The sequence below is a fragment of the Alexandromys fortis genome, unplaced genomic scaffold (genome assembly GCF_014885135.2).
Source record: "Alexandromys fortis isolate MF-2015 unplaced genomic scaffold, M_Fortis_MF-2015_v1.1 scaffold_13, whole genome shotgun sequence".
Classification (NCBI taxonomy): Eukaryota; Metazoa; Chordata; class Mammalia; order Rodentia; family Cricetidae; genus Alexandromys; species Alexandromys fortis.
Genome location: NW_026067908.1, coordinates 13,846,479 through 13,865,964, shown reverse-complemented (window position 1 = coordinate 13,865,964; position 19,486 = coordinate 13,846,479). Strand labels below are relative to the sequence as shown.

Here is a 19,486-nt window from a genome sequence, read left to right as displayed (position 1 = left end):
AATTGCTTTTAGAATATAGACATTTGGGACTAGCTCAGTAGTTATAAATAGGTACTGCTCTTGCAGAGGACCCTAGTTTCATCTCCAGCCCCTGTGTCAGGCAGTTCACAACTGCCCAGAACTCCAGCTCCAGGGAATCTGACACCTTAGGTATAAGAATCTGAGTTCCTTAGGTATATGTATCCACATGTACATATTCACACACACACACACACAGAGAGAGAGAGAGAGAATTAAAAATAAAAGTTACAATTAAATAGCAATCTAAAGACTCTAGAACAAAGAAATAATTTTTGAAGTTTGTGGTAATGTGAATTCATGCAGCATCCAAATTTATTTGGGTTCACAAAAAGCCCCTGATTTTCTTTTCTTCATCAAAGAAGCTCCTAAACACAAACCAACAAGTCTTCCATGTATAGTGAGGTTAGTGAACTCTAATGTGATAACCGAGGAGCTCAGTTTGCATCTGCAAAGGTCCTAAGAAGGGACAAGTGGCAACTCAGAGGTTTTAAGCACACCTGGCATCATGAAGATTCTAGACACGCGGCTGGCCCTGAAAGGCTGCTCCCTCCTCCTTCCTGGAGATCCCCTTCATTCCTTCCTTACATGCCTCTTCCATCTCTAGCTGTGGAGGCCCAGAGTTGGCTTGTGGCTCGTCCAAGTGTAGCAGTTGAGAAAGCATGGCTATAAAATGAACGGGGCCCTCCGTTTCCTACTTCACCTCTTTCTCCCTATCGCTAAGACCAGGGTATCTCTCTCCACCCCAGGGCTCATATTTAACATACACAGTAAACTTCGCAAATGTCCTGCATGTTCTAATTTGGATGATGGGAGGAGAAAACAACTCCTCTGAGCACCAACTCCATGTCCTTTAACTCCAGCGGTCCCCGGGTGTCAATCCCTGCCCACCCCCACCCCCTTCGCTAGCCAGATCCTTTGCTAGCTCCAGCGTTTGCATTAATCAGCTGCACAGGCTCAGAGACTGTGTGTTTTGGTGTTGTTTGTGTGTGCAATCTCGTGCTGCTTCCTGAACGCATGTGTCCCTTCCCTTCACAGCCTACTCGACACCCAGCACCTCCCCCGCAAACCGATTCGTCAGTGTTGGACCACGGGATCCAAGCTTTGTAAATATCCCTCAACAGACACAGGTGGGCCGCTCTCATCTTTTCCGTATGTGGTGCAGCGTGTTTTATTGATCAGGTGCAGTTTAATGTGTCTCGGGGCGCACCAGGCCACATGCCTGAGCCCCTCTTCAGTTCCTCTCCTCCTGACTCCATCTCTCCCAGCCCTGTAAGCCATGTTTTCCCCTTGTTCTCAGGAACCATGAACAATGGTCCTGGGATCTTTGCTTAGGGTATTGGGCTAGGAGAGGGGGGCTTCTGGGCCAGACTGCTTTTGCCATGGCAAGTTAAGGTTGCTAGGCTGGACTGTGTGCATTCCCTCCTTGAGGCAGCCATGTCTCTCTAGCTGTAAGCAGACAGACATGTGCCCCATGGAACCTGGTTTCCATGGTATCGAAGCATATGTGGGGAGGGAGACCAGCCACTCCTCTCATTTTATGGCCCCGGGAAACTGGCAAACTTTCTAAAAGAAAGGGGGGTGGGTGAGGACAAAGGGTTTCTAAGCTCTTTATTAAGTTACTGATGTTGGTCCCAAGGAGGTAATTGCTGGCCACTGGGGAAGCAAGGTGCTGAGAGTGGGAGGGGCTAAGCCGAAAGTCATGTGGAGGTGGCTGATTGACAGTAGAACTCGGAATCCCCAGAGCTGACCCAGCACAAGAGAGAGTTGTGTTTGGATCTGTGTAGGCTAAGAGGAGCTCTTTCAAAACAGGCTTGAAGTGCCCGCTGAGGGCTGAGAAGCAACAAACCTCTGGGTCCCAAGGAGTATGTGTAGAGGTTTAATAAAAACAGAATGAGGTCCAAGCTTGAAGAATAAACGACTCCTCCGTTTCCTAACTAGAATATGGCTATGTATTTCCTAATTGGCTCTAAGAAATTATTTTGTCCACGAGGTTCTTAGCATGGCTTGACATTTTCTCCGTGCGGTTCTGTGCCTGTGCTCAGCTGTGTGGCGTCAGCTGCCTGGTGTATAAGTACAGTCAGGTGCTTCCTGAGTCCGCTGCCTTCTTACAGGGCTCTGCTTTACTGCGCTTATCCACAGTGCTGCTTCTCCTTCCTTCCCACCCTGAAGCAGCACCCCACAAAGTCCAGCGCTAAGCCAAAACGGGAGGGCCTGAGAAAAGGGACCCCTCTCCCCTTGAATCTCTGGCTTGCACGTGGTGTCTGAGATTAAAACCCTACTCAGTACCTCTCCTAAAATTTTCCCACTTATTTGCTTACTTTGTCATGCCTTCAAATATTCAGATGTTTTACCGGTGGTTTGAAGTTGTACCATTGCCTGAGAGTATCTGTCTTAGAAGATGCTTTAGCTTTGTGCGTTGAACTTCCATGTTCTGGCACAGCGAAGGGTAAGCCAGAGGGCCTCCCATAGTTCAGTTGGATGGTTGTTTCGGTTTTTTTGTTTCAAAGCTTGGGTATGCTCAAATCGATTCGTTGAGAACCTGAAAACTGCAACTTTGAAGTATCTTGTTTGGTATTTTGCATGATATTTTATACAAACTAATTCACATAACCTAAGCTGTATGTGCCTTTTTCATTTATCTCTCTATAATGAAAATGTGTTTTTCCAGTATGACTTTGTTTCATAAGTGCCTTGTTTAGCTGAAAAACCAAGTCTTCATGATGTTGACCACAAAACTTCAATTCCTAACAATCCAGATTTTGCACGCATCTGGATGGATGATGTCATTTAGGTCCCGTATTGGCATCTAGAACTGAATTCTTTTTGTTTTCCACTAAATATTTGGCATTGTGGTGACAATAGCTTAAATGTTCTTACCACGGTGACACCTGTCACATTTGGCTTGAAGAAAGCCATCCCTAATCATCTCATGAGAAGTCGTAGGGATGGAACTGTCTCTTTCCACCCTCTCTGTGTACCTATCTAGTCTTATGCCTTAAAAATAAAATTTGCATTCCCCAAATATTACTATTTTATGATGTATATGCTAACATTTTAAGAATAAACTGTTCAAAATAAGTATTAGATGTAGATGACAAGTAACAGTAGACCTTAAATACAGCCTCCTTGTAAGAAGTCATTAGTTAGTTATTTTTTTACAGGGTGTGTGTGTGTGAGTGTGTCTTCAGTTTTTATTGCTGTGAAGAGACACCATGACTACATCGACTCTTATAAAGGAAAATATTTAATTGGGGCTGCTTTACAATTTCAGAGATTTTGATCCATTATCTTCATAGCAGGACATGCAGGCAGACATGGTGCTGGAGAAGGAGCTGAGAGTTGAACATCTTGATCCATGGGCAACAAAAGGAGTGTGCCTTACTGGCTGTAGCTTCTGCATAAAAAAAAAACCTCAAAGCCCATCCCCACAGGGACACACCTCCTCTAACAAAGTCACACCTCTAAATAATGCCACTCCCATGGGTCAAGCAAACATGGGGGGCCATACCTAGTCAAACCATCACTCTGTGTGTGTGTGTGTGTGTGTGCGTGTGTGTGTGTGTGTGTGTGTGTGTGTGTGTGTGTACATGTATGCATGCTGTACAGGGGATTACCTCATAGATGCTAGGCTCTACCACTGATCCCAAGTCTTGTTTTTACTTTTCAAAAACTTTTAAGACCGGTTCTTACTAAATTGCCCAGGATGACCTTGAACTCACTCAGTAGTCCAGCTGGGCCATGCTCTTCTGCCTCAGTCTCAAAAGGAGTTGTTCTAATAAACCTGTAACACCGGTGTTGGCTAACAAGGTTTTTAACAATATAATTTGAATACCCCCAGATTTTTCACTTCCTAAGCAAGCTTGTGGTTGTCGTTAGATAGCTTTGCTGTAAGGCCCAAAAGTTGGTATTAGCTAAAATTAGGAAAGCTTTCCAAGGGGATCAGAAGTTTGCTCTCTGACGCTCCACCAATAAAGTCAGTCAGACAGATGTTTTCCTTATCTCTGCCTCTTCATGAGTGAAAGTCGGAGTCATCCAGACAGATTTGTAAATGCAGAAGAGCCAGGAACAGGAACCCTTGCCTATAATCCAGCACTTGGGAGGCAGAGGCAGGAAGACTGAAAGTTCCAGACCAGCCTGGGATGGATGATGAGACCCTGTCTGAGAACAAGACAGAAGAATCCAGCACTGAGTTCATGAACAGATGTGAGATGAAATGGTCCTCCTTTCCCCCAAACCCATTTCCTGGTGGAAATCTCTTGGCATTCCTATGCCATCCTAGAGAGGATGGTTCTTCCATTTATCTACTTATTCCCTATACCTTCTAATGCAGACATTTTTCTTGGTGAGTTTGGAAGTTTCATAATTGCTTCGAAAACATCTATCCTAAAATATGGTTTACACATGCGATGTAAGAGTTGTCATTTCTTAAAATGAAGAGCATCCTGATACTTGCCACAGTATGGATGAATCTAGATAACATCATAGTAAGATGCATAAACCTATCACCAAAAGATAAAACCTATTTTTCCATGGTGATTTTATCTTATTACAGTCATGATACATGTTAATTGTGGGAAATACAGATGAGAGAAATAATAAGAATCACTAGTAGTCCTACTGTTAATGTTTCTATATAAATCCACCCTGGCTGTTTCTACACATTCAAGTATATTGCAAAAATAAGGTCGTATTACATGCACTGTTTAGTAACCTGCTGTTTCTTCTGCGTAACAATGTATTATGACCTCCTTTTCATGTAAATTGGAGAAATGGAATATTGGCTTTTATTACACCTATTCATCATCTGCAATGATTGGTGAGGAACGATGGCATGGATAATTGAAAGCTGTTGTCCCCCTCTTTCTCTGCCAGTCTACTTTTACTCCAGAGGATCCTCGGTCGTCGAGGGACAAATGCATCCCTCTTACACCCGTTTCCATTCATACTCTGGCTAGCTGCTCTGCCAAGTGATCTGTCCTCTTCTTCCTCCTGGTTCCTCTGCTTGCTTCCTCTGCACCTGTCGCCTGGCCCACGCCTTACTCCTGCTTACATTGTAGCTGCACTCACCAGGAGACGTGGCCAGCTCCCTGTGGACTATGGAAAGCCTACCTGCTCTGAGAACTTATATCTCACCTCCTCCTGCAGCTCATCTTTTTCAGTGTCTGTCCCCACGGTGGTTGATGCTAACTCGTGGAGAACGCCTGAGTATTTACTCTCTTTGTGCACCATCGATGTGCCGCACTCAGCCCTTAATGATACAGACCTTGCCACTCTTCAGATAGAAAGCTGGGGGCCATTGTGACTGTATCCCCTGATCTAATCTGGTCTCTAAAACCAAGAACTATTATGAACAGGCATTTACTTAGAGCAAAAAAAAAGTTCACTATTTATTAACAACCAGTTAATAAATAGATATATACGTTCTCACACAGGAAGACTGAACAGAGAGCTCATCTTGATTCCGGCTCAATTCAAATGTTCAAATAAAAATTGTTTAACCTACAGAACTCTGATGAGGAGGAATTCTTTACAATGAAAAATTAACGCTAACAGTATTAAAAACAAGCATTTTCTCTCTACCACCGGAGCTGTTACCACTCTGCATCAACAGAGCTGTGCCGTCTGAAATGCTACTTAAAACCCCAGGAGACTGGCTCAGCTTGGTATAGTTCCAGGTTGCTGAAACTTCTGCTAAATAAGTCTCAGCTGCCTCACCCTACAGTACACTGCCTATAGTGTGACCACGTTGGCCTCGAGTTCACAATGAATGCACCATCCAGAAAAGTTTCCACAGGGTGAACCATGGCACTGACACCCACTCCCTTACCTGATGCCACCTTGGGTAGCCATCCACAGAGGAAGTGGAGTATAGAGACGTGAAGAGGTTTGCAATCCATGCCCAATCTTGGTGTCACGTTCCTGAGGCCTGGCTGAAGTCCTAACCACAACTTAAGCAATCTGTAAAACTCTTCACAATTTCAACCACTTTAATATTTATTTAACTGCTTATTATATTTTTTAACACTTACAAAATGCAAGGAATACTGACTGCCCTGAAGTTCTAGAAAATGCAGTAGAAAAAACAAACATGAAGAAATAATAGCACTGACTTTAGTGGTGCAGTGTGACTAGGCATGGCCACACAGCTATAATCCCAGGACTTGGGAGGCTGAGGCAGGAGGATCATGAGTTTAAGATTAGCTTGGGCTACATGGAGAGTTTTAGACTAGACTATGCTATAAAAGAACCTGTCTCCGAAGAAAAAAGTAAAGTCATAGTGAATAGGCTAAGGGGTTTCAAAAGCACAGAATGGCTCTTAGACTATTCCATAGAGTAGAAGGGACAGGAGAGACTGGATTGTTTTTCTGTCCTCATCTAACTTTAGTCTGATAATAAGGTTCTTGTACATTATTCCTAAACACACCACACACACACACACACACACACACACACACACGCCATTTTTAATTCTTGCCAACCAGGTGATAGGTAACATTTGAGACCATCCTAAGAAAGGAAGCATGCACCTCTACCTTCCCCAGACCGAGCAGATACAACTAGAATCCTTTCCGGCCAGCTGGGAACCCCTCCCTCTGCTTTCTGAGAAATGTCCACTCCAGGTATTGTATCCTCACAGAGCTCCAAGCTCTGTCAGCACATTCCCATGAGCTGAAGCCCACTGCCTTCCTCCCGCCCACTCACCCCACATGACTTCCTGGCCACAGAAAGATAAGTACAGCCCGGCAGTTAAGCAAAGGCACGACCGGCGAGCACAAAAGGAACCGATTTCTTTTAGAGAGTAACAATGTGTTTGTCCCTTCCCATCCTGCCCCACCCTCCAGGTGGGTTTGAGCACTTCCTTCAGCTGATTGAAGAGGAACAGCAGATAAAAATCTCTTGTGCTCCCGACTTTGAAAAGTTACTCATTGGCCAAGTTGGTATTCTGTATTAACCACCCCATAGCTCCAAGTCTGGGGCCTGTGCGCCTTAGGGTTCTATAGCTGGCATGCATTGGCACTTGGCAATCTAAAGAAAGAGTAAACTCCACCAAGGTACTGAGGGAGCCAAGGCTTCACTCAGTTTCCTCCTAGCTAACTTTCCCAAACACCATCTTCACACCTAGCTGTGTACAGTGAAACCTTACGACTGTTGTCCCCGGAGATGCTTTTAGGCCAGGCTCCCGCTTCCTAGGTCCAGTAGAAATAAAACTGAATTCGGCCATTCTGAAGACCTGCCTCAGCCCCCTCCTAAGCTGCATGTTTTCTCAGTCTGCCTGGGGGAAGTGCTGCTTGTAGGGTTTGTGGGCTTCTATACAAATAGGCCATCTCGCCCAAGACCAGGCTCAGGAGAGTGCAAGTTAGTGCTTTGCCCTCAGGTCTCCACTCGGAGTTTGTTACCTCACTCAGGAGCTAAGTGTCATGTTGGTGACGGTTGTGCTTTCTCTCTTTTTCCTCAGTAATTTTGTTTTTATAGCCTGTTTTCTTATCTGAGGTTGTGGTGTGTGTGTGTATGTGTGTGTGTATGTGTTAAGTATATATGTGTATGCGGATGTGTATAATATATAATGTGCCAGAATGTGTGTGTGTGTTCATTTGATCCTAAAAGCATCCCTTAGAAAAGATATATTGTTGTTATTTCTAGTCTACAGTTTTAATAACATAGAAAACGGATTTAATAAGAGGAAGTGATTTCCTCAAACCACATCACCAAGGTTGTAGGGCCAGGGCACAAAGCCGTGCCTCCTATTCGGCAAGAACTCAGAGGAGCCCTCAGCATGGAATAGTGCAAGGGCACCTGGGCTTGGCAGCTGATGCCCTGGCAAGCTATGTGACTCTCTTTAAAACTCATTCAACCAGTGGGACCTTCTTTTCTCCAGAGCATGTTGCATTCCTGTCATCCAGCATGCTGGAAATGGTGCAGCGCCTGTCTCCAAAATAAAAAGACGGAGGGAGAATCTTAGTTGGTATAAACTGATAAGCATTCTAAGAATTGTGGTGTGGACCATGCAGTCTCACAAGTAAATATTGCTGGTAAATATTGCTGCCTTTTCCCCTCAACATTAATATGAAATCAACAGCAATAGAGAGGTAATTTCAGGGGGAAATTAAGATATCATAGAGGAAGAAGAGAAAATATTGAAGATGTGATGGTTGTTATGTTGAGGAGTGTGGAAGAGTGGAGGAAACCAGGAACAAGACTGTTCTCGCTTCTCACTTCCACCCACCCTTGCCCCACGAGTATTACCTGACCTCAGGTTTATAGGTATTTAAAACTAGTGTTCAAATCAAACATTTACTTATAATTAATCATAAAGAAATTCATTATAAAGTAATTTTGATAGGCATATGATTTATAATTTATTAAGGATTTCAGTAAATTTGTATACTTATGAAATTGATGTGATCATTTATCTGATACTGCAAGATGTAGATGATCTTCAACACTTTTCAGAGTTCATCAACATTTTGATTTTATAATTATCAATACTGGGAATATCGTTTGTAATAAATGCCTATTAGCAAACTGGCAGAAGCCTGTTTAGGGCCATCGAGAAATTGTTGGAAATTCTATCCATATACAAACCAAAATTCATTTAACAAATGTTTTATGAAACTCAAGTCAACAACACACACAAAAAAAGTTTTAATTAAATGTTCCAAGATAACCCAAAGATCTAATATGATAATCAAACTAATCTGATAGGAACATGCTGACAGTTGGAACAATAGTAGGAAAATATTTAAAGTCTTTGTTTTTCCGTAATGAAATCATTATGCTTCTGTAAGCACAGAAAGCTCTGCATGATTAATAAAAACATTATAATTCATAATGTGCAATAATCTCTCTACAAACTGAGGTGATTCAGGCAGCACTTGTTGGTGTTGCACAGTGGGAAGATGCATGGATGGTCAGGCAGAAGTACACACTGCACCACGTTCGAGCCTGCAGTGCGGTCCTGCAATGCAGCATGGCCACTGCGGCCCAAACACTTCAGATCCATCACTCACTTGGTTTTCAATTCATTTCTGGTCCTTGCACAGCCAGACATGTCTTCTTTACTGTTTCCAATATTTTTACAACCCTGCGAACAGTTTTTCAGCTCTGTATCAGTGACTCAGAGAGTAAGTAGTGGGGCTGTAGGTAACAGGCAGGAGGTAGAGACAGCTGGCTAATAGTTTGCACAGAAGAGGAATGTCTCCATCATTCTGGGATAGGAGACGTGTCCTTACCACTCTAGTCTGATTTCTCTAGAACATGCATAAAGCCACTAGCTGTGGAATGGGAGTGCCCTGACTTCACACAATGGCTGTGTCCGTATGTATGTTCCCCTTTGAAATTCAGCTTTCACATCTATTTAATGAAATCAACAATAGCATCTACCTAATAGGGGGAAAGCCAGTTGAGTATAACTTGAGCTGATCAAGGATATTTTTCTTAAAAGACAAGAAAGCCATGAGTGGTTCCCATTGTTCCAGCTGCTGAGACTCCAGTGGGAACCCATGTGTTTTCTAAAGTTCTGCTCTGTCATTCTTAGCGTGTTATCTTTCTGTCATTATGTTTGGTCCCCCAATTCCAGAATAGCTGCTGCAGCTCCAGACATCATCTCCATATCATACTCCACCGTCCCAGCATTAGCAGAGAAAGGTACCTGGCTACCAGATTTCTACTTTGCTCCCATTATCTGAAACTTAGTCCCATGTTAGTTCAAAATTTATCTGTTGGGAAAGCTAGCGTAAGGTCATATTGATCGGCTCAGATCTTGGCTCATTACCCCATAATGATCATGTTCTTATGTCTAAATAAAGTTGATTCCATGAAAGAAGAAGCAGTACATCCCAGTCAGGCTATCAAGAGTATCTCCCACATGCCATTTTCCCACTCTCTGAGAAGCTTCATGAGCCTTTTAACTTCCCTGTTACCTCTTCTCTCTCTTAGTATTGGTTTTCATACAGTTTTGTCCTCCACTCCTTCCCCATGTGTTAAGGAGACTTAATAGTGTGAGTGTGTGTGTGTGTGTGTGTGTGTGTGTGTTTGAGAGAGAGAGAGAGAGAGAGAGAGAGAGAGAGAGAGAGAGAGAGAGAGAGGGGGGGGGGCAGAGAGAGATGAGGTGTCATCTCTTTTAAGCTGCTGTGTAAGGTCCAGGAAGTAGGCAGGTCAACCCCCTGGGGTAGGACACCTCTCACTGTGTCACTGTGGCCTCTGAAAAAGCTGTATAGAGGGCATGTGGCTCAGCTCACGGGGGCTCTGTACACAGTACCCACCCGTGCCTCCGAGGTTCACCCAGCAACCAGACCTTGAGCCAGGTGCTTCCTCTATAGAAGAACAGCCCTGGGCTCTGCGGAGCCTGAGTCAACAGAGCTCAGAGAACAGGAAACTGAGCCCATCACCCTCCCTGCAGCATGAGGTCCATGAAGTCAGCACAGTGGGTTCCCACAGTCCATTCAGCCTTCACAGGGAAACCCGCCCCCCCCCTCCACCATCAGGAGCCACCGCCACACAGGGCCCCTCCACTCTTAAGTGCTGACTGTCCACGTGAGGGAATGATTGAGTAGCCAGGTGGTGACTGGCCAGGGCCCTTCCCGGAGCTGCTAATGAGTCCAAGACTTTGGCAGTCTGAAGGACACACAGTTCCAACCCAGGGAGAGTCCCCACAAAGAGCTGCCGACTCCTCCTGTCTCCTCAGCCCCTTGGTACCCTTCTGAGTTTTTGCTGAAGATAAAGGAAAATGCTATCATCGTGACCTCTCTTCTGGAGCTATGCCTCACAATATAGTCTGCCACTGAAGCACTGACCTCGGCACATGCCTCTCCCTAACACTTTCATGAGGACTTTGCTAAAGCCCCCAGTGCTCCCTGGTAGCAGAGCCAAAGTGAGTTACCGCCGCCCTAATATTTTCCACACGCCTCTGAGCCACAGGGACTTGTGACTTCCACCGTTTCTCTGTTGGCCTTGGTACAGGGTTAGCACAATTGGTCCTTGCCTCTGTGTGCTGCCCTCTTTATCCCAAGTCTGAACATGAACATGGAGTAAGAACAACCTCAGGTCCCCATGGGGCTGCCTTGGCTGCTGGAGGAAGTGTTCAGGACAGGCTGGATAGGCAGCTTGCCTCCTTGAGTTAACAGAAGAACTAATGGCCAGTTCTCATGACCTACAGCCTTGCCCCTCGGCACAGTCCTCGTGATGCCTGGTCATGTGTGTTTACATGTATGGATGAGGAAAGAGTGGTACCGTGGGATAAAAGGACAATGCTTAGGAAGTCCAGTGATGAGACCAACCATACATCAGTCCTGTGCATAGCAGGGAAGCAGGAGAAGCATTGAGCTGGGCATAAGAGTCAGAGCACCCAGCTTCCCATCTCATGTCTCCCACTTGTCACCTAAGTAATGGATCTCAAGGTGAGGGAAGTCAGGGTTTATTGGGCATCTACTGCATTCCTCAGACCATATAGAGCTAAGAAGGCCATGGGTATATATAATCCAGTCACCACCTACAAAGCTCGCAGACTGCCAGGGAGGGAGTATGCGGATTACAGTAAGGTCTGGCAGGTGACACAGTGGGAACATGTGTGATCTGTCCGTGGGACCGAAGGATAGGAAGAACTCTGGGGAAGAAGTGTCATGGTGGGGAGGGGGATATTGTAGGAGAGGCATCCATGGTAGAAGAACATGCCTTTGCAGACAGGGATAGTGTATACCAAGTGGGTACTTAGAGTGTGGGTGGAGAACACTACTTTGTGTGGTCTGTCTTATAAAGTTAGCAGCTGAGAATGCTAAACAGTGAGGTCAGAGTTTAAACCAGGCCCTAGTCATGACTGAGCATGTCCCTGGATCTGAGGAGGGTCTAGTCATAGGTGAGCATGTCCCTGGATCTGGGGGGAGGCCCTAGTCATGGATGAGCATGTCCCTGGATCTGGGGGAGGGTATAGTCATGGGTGAGCGTGTACCTGGGGGAAGGTCTATTCATGGGTAGCGTGTACCTGGGGGAGGGTCTAGTCATGGGTGAGCGTGTACCTGCGGAAGAGACACTTGAACTTTATTTTGTGGAACACTGGGACTTGCAAAGGCACAGAGGGCTTTCAGTATGAAGATTTCTCAGCCTTGCTTGGTGTGATCCCCACTGGGTCTGGAATTTGCAGGCATTGTGTATGAAGACAAATGGTCTTGAGATTTCTCCTTTCCAGGTGGAGTCAAGAAAACACAGGCTTTGGAAGTAGGCAGATCTGGGTTGATTTATCATGTGACCAAGATTATCCTGTTTAGCCTCCTGATCCTCAGAAGTCACATTTTGATAAAGTCATGAATTAATTCCTTCCTTCCATTGGTGTTGCATCAATATTGAATCTAACTAGGACTTAAGAGCCCAATCGCTACCTTCCACCCCCTCTCAAGCTAGGTAGGCTCTGAGGTGAAGCAGGAGTCTCCGCTCTCTTCAGAACAAAGGGCCTGCAGATGGGAAGACAGGGCCGTGTGAAAGGGGTGAGAGCCCTGGAGCTGAGTCTGCAGCTCTGGCCTCCCACATCCTTTCTCTGTCAAGTACGCCAATATTCCCCCATTGGCCAGCGCCATGATATATATTTATTAAGAACATGCTTAGTATATTCCCAAGGAGCAAGTGGAGACCCAACTAACAGCATCGGTTTCTGACTCGAAGAATAAATCTGTCAAGGAATGCAGTGGAGAGTCTCTGTGTATAATTCCACATTAAAAAACAATTAAACTTTATGCTTGGTGAGGGAAGGGAGGACAAAGTCTGAGTGCAGAAGCAAGTTGTGAGCCTGGGAGGGGCAGCATCCGGGTGTTTGTTTTGTCAGATAGGGCGGCTGACATGATTAGCCCTAATGGGGTGGTGATCCTCATTGAATTGCAGATCCTGCCAGTGACGGAGCCTCCACAGGGACCCAAATAAGTGGTGCATATGGTATTACTTAGGCTGCATCCTTTAACCAAGCTGAAGGCTGATCCCCCCCCCCAGCCCGCCCTGCCCCCATCCTTTCCCAACACGTGCAGCACACCTGCCACACAGACATCTGTCTGCTCCAGAAGTGGCAGGTGGAGAGGTACTCACCTACCCAGGACAGGCAGGTTCTCCTCTACCGGCTCCCTCCCTGACCACTCTCTGTTCCATGAGGGTGCCCCACCCTACACTCTCTGGGCAGATAATGGTGCATCAGATTAGCCTGCCTTGCTACCGCCTCAAGACCCCGATCAATTTATTGACTCTGTCAGAGTGGCTGGTACAGTAATTGTTACAAGAGAAGAATGGAAAGTGAGAGTGTGTCCACATGAAAAATAAAAATGATGTTTTGTTCTTTTCTGTCCAGCCCTTGCCTCATAGATCTCTATGTGTTTACACAGCAGAGAGCACTTTACTTAAGCTAATCAGCTCCTTCTGCATTATTAATTGTGACAGTCAGGGTGCTACATGACAGGGAGGGTATGGTGGGAAGCATTGATCTCATTCGGATGGTGTGGACCCGAGCAGCTTTGGACCTCCTTCCTTATCTCGCTGCACTGGGGCCCCATCAGATCACATTTCCCTGATTGACAGCCTGAACGAATGCCTCCCATCAATACAATTGATTTGGTGCAAAAGGAGGAGGAACGTTTCCAGCTAGAGATGGATGGGTTGTGGGAAGGTGAAGGGGAGATGTCAAAAGTCTTTCAACTTCGAAATCCAAACTGGACGTGAAGGTGCTGTGACCTCCCAAACACAGTTAATTTGGACCCCTAGGAAGAAATGATTCTAAAAGAAACTTAGTCCAGGTGGAGGATTAGTAGATTCAGTCGAGACCATTGATGAGCCAGGGGGATAATCACTGTTTGGAAGCGAGCTATCACCGATTTCTTGTGGGAAATTTTTGGCTTAAGTGCACTTCTTTAAAGACATTTCATTAAAGTTCAACTTTCATGACTTCAACCTGCAAACCCTAACATAAATCCTGTGTGAATGGACGAAGCCGAGTGGGTGTCACTTGTGACCTGGAAATAAAAGGTCAGCCATTGAATTTATAGCTTTTCTAGTGGAAAGAACATAAAGATCCTTGCCAACCGAAGTCAATCCGTATTTTAATGTTGCCCAGTTAAGATTATGAAATCTAGGGATTAAGATCATGCCGTGCAGTGAAGGTCAAACCTTAAATGTGATGGGCTAAGTGTCATTCCCATGGGGTAGAAGATAAAACCATTGCTACCTTTGGCAGTCCAAAATGACTTGTCCATGACCATTAACTAAGGTATAGGGATCCCACCATCATTACTAAGCCTAATGGTGATCACTGTGCTAATCAATTATGTTATTAAACCATTCTGCTCTTCTTCTGTAATGTCCCCAAACAGTAATAGTGAATTGATTGCTATCAAATAATTCTTTCATATAATCCAGAGTGAGGGGTGATGGGGAGCCATGTCATGATGAAGGCCTCCTTCTGGGAAAAGAGAATGTTGCTGTTTTCTGAGTAAGAGTAGCAGGAGCGCACTCTTCCCCAACCGAGAGCTGCCTGGCGAGAATGCAGGTTCACTCGAAGTGCGATTCAGCCACACAAAGTTCTTAACTTAAAACAAAGCAAGAAAACATGTATTTCTCTTTCAGATTTTTATAACTACTCTCCCCTTTTTAGGGAAAATGGGGGGGTCATTTCATGAGACCTTTTCTTTCTCTGCTCTAGAGTTCAAAATCCATCCACTTTGGATTTTTACAAAAAGAGAAGGATGGCTTTTTAATATCTTGATGGGAATCACTTAGGTTATTTACCTTGTACGGCCTTTAAATCCATGTCAAGATGCCAGTAGTTTTGAGGTTAAAGACATAATACCATAGCTGGTAATTCCCTGAAAGGATATTTACTTAGGACTCATTGTTTCAGGGCAAGAAATTTAACTGGGTGTTGGAAGACATTTTTTTCACTTTAATAAAGCAGCAACTTCAACTAAAGGGGCCAAAGCCCTGGAGGAGAAACAGCTCATCCAGGACAGAGAGGAAGGAGTCCACCTGCAGAAAAAGGAGGAGCTGGTGGTCTAATATGTGGCTGTGGTCATGGTTTCTGTCTTTTACAGAGGTATTTTGTAAAAACCCAGCATCCATTAGAGCATTGGTTCCCAACCTGAAGGTCACGACCCCTTTGACAAACCTCTGTCTCCAAAAGAAATTTACATCACAATTTAGAACAGCAGCAAAATTACAGTTATGAAGTGGCAGTGAAGAGAATTTTATGGTTGGGGCATCACTAGGAAATGGGGAACTGTATTAAAGGGTCTCAGAAACACTGCTCTAAAGTGGCAAGTGCTTTGGAATCTTGAGGAGAAAAGGCTTTTAATTCAGTTCACCTTGGGAGAGTTTATTTTCATAGACTAACATAGGTTGTGCATGTCTCTGCGTGTGTGTGTGTGTGTGTGTGTGTGTGTGTGTGTGTGTGTGTGTTGCTCCATGCTCCTGGATAGCTTTCTCTTTCTTTCTTTCTTTCTTTCTTTCTTTCTTTCTTTCTTTCTTTTTTTTTTAGTTTGTATCCTCCATCCTTCACAGTGCAGACAAAGGTTAACATCCTGATCACCTCACAGGCAAGCACTCTAAAGTGCTTTTACATAAGATGAGGAATAGAAAGGACCTTTGATTTAAAGTTCAACATTTACATTTGTAATTTTGACTAATTTCTATGCTTGCATTAATTACATTGAAATTGTTTAATTAGAATAAGATGAAAATTGGCCATTAGGATTAATTTAACCTGATAGGCTTTGTGCGTCTTTCTAGGCAAATATTATGAAATATGGTGATGATGAATCAATGAGAGGTCTGACTTCACAGCAGCGGTAGTCGTACATCTTCCCTGCGGGCTAGCTCATGCTACACATATTGCTCTTCCTTACCTCATTAGCCTCCAGCTAAAGCCATCCTGTATCTCTTGGTGGCTTCTTCCCAAATATTTTCTCCTGTCAAAGTGTGAAGAAGGTTCTGCTCCCACCAGCCCTAATAACATGGCAGTTTTCTGGCCTCCAGAACCTTTCAGGGAGGCTCTTTGCTTGGCTGCTCCCCTGGGCTTTGCATCCCAGTGACTTCTGCCAACCAAGAGCTACTGGATGGAAGTCTTCATAGAAGTCACTAAGGTGCCTTTGGCCTGAGGTCAGGGCTGTCAAATCTAGACTGGGCTCTACCAGTTGTTGGCTGCTTTCTGTGCCTAGGAACCAGACGTAAGATTAGCAAGATGGGGAGTTCCCAAGTGCTGGATAACTAAGTCTAAGGCACTGTGAGAGAAGAGATCACATTCCTCCAAGTTCCTAATTTACTGCCAGGAGGCAGCTTGCTCAGTTCATCCCCTCCCTTCCATTCAGCTCGGGCAAGAGAACTAGTTTCTGGAATTGGCAGTGCCTCTGCCGCTGACAGCAAACAAGGATGCGAGCGCTGTTTATAGGAGAGGTGACAGAGACCAAGTGGCGCTCGGTCCGGACCCACTCCCACACATGTAAACAAGTGTAAAACATTTTGGAACTATCAACTTGTTTTGTCTTCAAAGCAATTAGGAGTTTCAGATTCCTCCCACCCACCATTTTGCAAGAGTTGCTTAGTGACATTGGCAGCCATGCTTAATGCCTTTCCTGGAGGAACCCTCCGCGGCAAGGCTCCACCGGCCATGGACAGCGGACCAAATTTTTAATAGCATTTGTGAAAAAATAAAGAAGAGAAACAGAAGCCAGACAAAGGAGGGGAGACAGCTCATACATAGGCTGCCATCAGTTTGCAGATTGCGAGTCAGTTCTGGGTCAAGGCCAGGACATCCTTCAGAGCTGTGAGCTCGGATGCCATCCCATAGGTAAACTGCTACCCAAAGAAACCAGCCTCAAGCCCATTTCTGTACAACACGAATCCCATGTTACTTGTGTCCACGTTACCTAGAAGCAACTTACAGATTTCACAGCAAAGGGTTTGGTTTGAAGCTTATGTCAGTTTCAGATACTGGATATTTCTTCAGCGTGGAAGGGAACTGGGTTCAAGGAATCGAGACAGAGTAAAATCTAGCCTAGAGTGAGTGGACGTGTGCCGTTCCCCTGCTAATCCAAGAAGAGCCCACGAGCTAGCACGTGGGAAGGATTTCTGTCTTGCCGCAGGTAGGGAGAAATCCTCTCCCCTCCCCCTCCTAAAGCACAGCATCTGCTCCAGTCCCCTGGACTTGCGAGGATAATCAGACGACAAACCCTGTTCACACCTTGTTCCATTTCGTCCTCATACCCACCACGGCTAGGGAGGCGGTCTCAGTCCCCTCTCAAATGATGAACAAAGTCAATGATACAGATCCCGTGACTGCCCGAATCCACCCTTGGTCTATTTCCTGAGCCCCGCGGTGCACACAGCAGCCGTGACTCTTGAGCCGTTTATGTAGTGTGTCCTGGCTCACCCTGGAGGAGCACTGTTGATGAACCTGGGGACCAGCAACTTGTAGTTTGGCTGGGTGTGATCAGTTCTCAGAGAGAACTGTTCTGTGTGAAGAGATGCCGTGAGAGGATGGCTCACTATAAGTGCGACTGTGTGGTGTTCTGGGCCACTGCCTTCACAAACTCTCTCCCAGAGAGAAGACAAAAAGCTGAGCCCGCCATTCTCTTTTTCTCCCTTCAGTTCATGAAGACCATGGCTGTCTCCTCTCCACTCCTGGACCCTTGATTAGCAAAGCGCTCAAAGCGCTCGAGTGTCGGTCTTGACTAGCCAGGAACTAGCTCTCTCCAGTTGCTTCCTAGGGAACAATTTAGAATCTCCACTTCGGCTCTTTCTCTTAGGTGCCCATTTATTGCCTTGCAATTCTCAAGGCCAATCTCCCTCATGAACATCGATGCAAAAATTCTCAATAAAATACTGGCAAACTGAATCCAAGAACACATCCAAAAAATTATACATTATGATCAAGTAGGCTTCATCCCAGAGAGACAAGGCTGGTTCAACATATGAAAATCTATCAATGTAACCCATCATATAAATAAACTGAAGAAAAAAAACTGAAGGAAAAAACCATATGATCATTTCATTAGATGCTGAAAAAGCATTTGACACCCCTTTATGATAAAGGTCTTGGACAGATTAGGGATACAAGGTTCATTCCTAAATATAAAAAAAAGCAATATACAGCAAGCTGACAGCTAACATTAAGTTAAATGGAGAGAAACTCAAAGCCATCCCACTAAAATCAGGAACAAGGCAAGGCTGTCCACTCTCTCCATACCTCTTCAATATAGGTCTGCAGAAATCTTAACGACCACTGCCTTGCAATGCCTCCCGGAGCTTCAGAGAGCTCTGCTGTGCCTTAGTAAGCAGTCCAGACTCCAGCCTTAAAACATTCCTGCACCAAACCTTGGAAACAGGCACACTGTGCCAGCAGAGTTCAGAGAGAATCATGTCAGTGAAGTGGGTGATAAACTCAGGACGGGCGTTTCATTTAGTTTGAGCCTGAACTTGAACTCATGAGTGTGTTTCTGCAGAACAATACAGAAATGTTATGGTCGAATAGGAAGTCATACTTTATTTAGCTCAGACAGTTCACTTCTTTAACAGCAAGGAAAATATTAAATTATTTTTTTAACTGGACCATCTTCTAGAATAGCACAGTTTTGCACATCTGCAAGATGCTTGTATTTGCCGAGTCAGAAGGAAAGTGGGTATATACATTGCTTGGCCCTGCCACCATTCTCGTGAAGTAAACAGTAGGCTCTCCTATTAGTACAATAGTTTAACAGGGGGAAAGGACCCTTAAATGGCCTGACAGGTATCTAATAGTCATCCAGTCTGTACTGGTTTGATTAAACAATAACACAGCAATTGTAGACATGTGGGACTCCCTTGAGCTAGCATGCTGCATGTGTTCTGAATAGCTCCAAAATTTCTGTGGCTGGTAGAGCACTACCACCTGGAACTTAGCAAAAAACATAAGCAAGGGGTTCCGTGCTTTCACGCTTGGTTCTCTGTAATACCTTCCTTGAATCTGCCTTAGCTTATAAGATTATCTCTTTAGAAATTCTTACCAAGAAAGTCAAAATAAATATTCTCTGCTAGGATGCTATTTCTTCTCTCCAAGTCACGCTGCCCATCACATATGGTGCATCTGTGACCGAATCACTGGTGAGGCCCTTCAGGTTGACACTTGGGACACACTGTGCGATGCTCACCTTGTCTTCCAATTCACAGACAAGCTGCCTCTTTACAACCCCAGGGAAAATTCTTGGGGGAAGAGAAATGAATTGTTTGTAATCACGAGTATTGCTTAGTTGTAAATTTAATCTACACAATTCAGAAGGAAATAAATCTAAACATAAAAGCATGTGCTGTTTCAGCATTAAGGGGTAAAACACTGTCACCCAAGTTGTAAACTCCTCAGTGTGGTCTTGTCTTGCCAGTCACTTCTCAACAAAGGCAACTTTTATTGGAAAACTCTAAGTTCTGTCACAGTCTCGGTTTGGGGGCTCAGAGAATGCACTGAGGGAAGCAGGAA

At 44.9% G+C, this 19,486-nt stretch overlaps 1 protein-coding gene across 8 annotated transcripts in view; it reads left to right on the top strand.

Moving 5' to 3' along the window:
* Nucleotides 1–19,486, top strand: part of Nfia (nuclear factor I A) — a 342,338-nt gene that overhangs the window by 310,034 nt on the left and 12,818 nt on the right. For 6 of the 8 annotated variants that reach the window (XM_050136416.1, XM_050136417.1, XM_050136414.1 and 3 more), the window contains one exon: nucleotides 1,057–1,148. The exons of the other annotated variants lie outside the window; for them this stretch is intronic. In XM_050136416.1, coding sequence (XP_049992373.1) covers nucleotides 1,057–1,148 — 92 coding nt within the window. The remainder of the gene's footprint in view (nucleotides 1–1,056; nucleotides 1,149–19,486) is intronic. 8 annotated transcript variants of the gene reach the window in all.